The sequence below is a fragment of the Gavialis gangeticus genome, unplaced genomic scaffold (assembly GCF_001723915.1).
Source record: "Gavialis gangeticus isolate Ggan-Ray unplaced genomic scaffold, GavGan_comp1, whole genome shotgun sequence".
Lineage (NCBI taxonomy): Eukaryota > Metazoa > Chordata > Crocodylia > Gavialidae > Gavialis > Gavialis gangeticus.
Genome location: NW_017729007.1, coordinates 4,971,995 through 4,974,058, shown reverse-complemented (window position 1 = coordinate 4,974,058; position 2,064 = coordinate 4,971,995). Strand labels below are relative to the sequence as shown.

The following is a 2,064-nucleotide window of genomic DNA, read 5'->3' as shown; positions in this document are numbered from 1 at the left end:
TAAATCAGATACTAAAAACATGACCTTTATTTGTCATTAAGAACTCTCTAACATCTATAAATATGATAATTTTTAAGTTAAAAGTAAAGCCAGACAAATTGGAAACTAATACTGAAAAAACATACCACAAGTCAGTTCTTAGAAACACTGTAAAATTCAATCAAGTTAGTCTGAACGTAACAAATGTGTTACAAGAAATCTTCCAAAAAAAGGCACACATTGTTAATGGTGTAAGTTCGGCAGTAAAGTCATATGCAACAAAAATAAAGGTTGCTTGAACAAGGGAAATGAACAGATTATATAATAGTTGTGCAGCCCCCTCCTCCCCCGTGTAATATAAAAAAGAAAACAACAATGGTGGTGTGTGCATGTGCGTGTGTACATATGTACGTATGTGCATGCATGTGTGTGTTTTGAGTTAGTTAAACCAAAGATTCTAAGCTTTCAGCTGCATTTCCATCAGGTAAAGCTGTGCCATTACTGTCCATAGAAGCGGAAGGATTTTCTTCTTGCCTTGTGCTAACAAGACTGAGGATAGCTTTATAGAGAAACTGGTACTGCTCCTACAGAAAAAAGAGGGTATGTTCAATGTATTGTTCTAAATAATAATGCTAGATCATCTTGCAATACTGTTAGACCAAATTAATTTGAAGTGACATATCAGCTGCTATGGTATATGTGTCCCTGCAGTTTACAAAGTTACTCATTGGCTGATGTGTTAATTCTGTGACAAATAGCCCCACCTGCCTAGTGTAGACCTCACTATCAATGGATGCTGTGCATGTGCTTCAAGTGAGAAAAAAAAATCCCTGTACATTTGTTTTTTTAAAGTATGGGATGAAATCCTAGCCTCCATGTACCTAATGACAATGTTTCCAATTAAATTGAGCCAAAAGTTCACTCTGATAACAAGTGTTCTCTTTGTCACACCACCAACTCTGGAGTAAAGTCAGTAGCGTAACAACGGATGAGGTCAATGGGGCACAACACCCAGGTGTTAAGAAGATGGGGCACTAGAAGGGAGTGGGGCAAGGGGGATGACACTTCACCCTCCTACCCCTCATCCCTCTGCTACCCTGCACCTTCTCTGCTCTGGCATCTGCAAGGACAGAGAAGCAGCAGGAGGACTTGGTAGAAGAGTGGCTGGAGGTTTTCTGCTGGGGGTGAGGGAATATGCCCCTCCCTTTATTGCCACCAAAAGACACTGTTTTTTTGGCTGGTTGATATACACATCAGTGGCAAAAAGCGGGGTAATATCTCCTCCTCCCCTCCAGTAACTGCTCCACTGCATGTTTCTGCTGTTGCCAGACCTGGAGCCAGGAAAGAGTTGATACTCTAAAGCTGCATTTGTACTGTCCCAACATCAAACTATGCTAAAGTTACCACATACAGAGATAAAAATATGCAGAGATTTTGCTCATTTACTTACAATATCTGTGAAAACTCCAGGCCTCATCAAATTAATCATCTTTGCTACCTGATAGACATCCACAGAGCTTTCATTTTCCAGTTGATGCATGAGTGTTGTTAGTGCACAGAAGGTCCCTGCTGTCACCCCTCCATGCCTTTGGAAAGTAAAAAATTAAAAAAAATATTTGGGTGAACTGGGGTAGCTTGTCACAGGAATACGCAGAAGCCCCCTGAATCTCTACAGTGTCTTTTTGTGCTGTGCCTTAGGCCCCCTCTACACAAGAAGATAAAGGAGCAATGGGATCTAATTTGCAATTCACAAAATTGCACTTCTTGCCATGCCACACCTGCAAGGCAGAAGGCACAATTGCAAGATTATGCATAAGAGCCCATTGTACCTTATTGCTGGTGCAGAGGGAACCCAATCCCAGGCTCCTCCTGCACTGGCAAGTTCCTGCAATGGGAGCCTATACACCCCAGTTGAGGGGCTCCCACCCATGGTCCTTGAGGCTGGAGGGCTGTCAGTGCAGTGACCTCCCTGCTCCAAGGGAAACCGGTGGGGCAGGGAAACGCACAGGACTGGAGGATCACAGCAGGGTCCTGGTAGGTACATATATTGTAAATATATCAATAAAGCATTGTGTTCAACTGATA

The 2,064-nt window shown here is 42.4% G+C and overlaps 1 protein-coding gene across 1 annotated transcript in view; it reads right to left on the bottom strand.

The window, feature by feature from the left end:
- PTPRZ1 (protein tyrosine phosphatase, receptor type Z1) overlaps positions 1-2,064 on the bottom strand; it is a 210,128-nt gene that overhangs the window by 512 nt on the left and 207,552 nt on the right. Inside the window, 2 exon segments of the mRNA XM_019509246.1 lie at positions 1-563; positions 1,430-1,565. The exon segment at positions 1-563 is cut by the window's left edge and continues 512 nt beyond it. Coding sequence (XP_019364791.1) covers positions 423-563; positions 1,430-1,565 — 277 coding nt within the window. The 3' untranslated portion in view covers positions 1-422.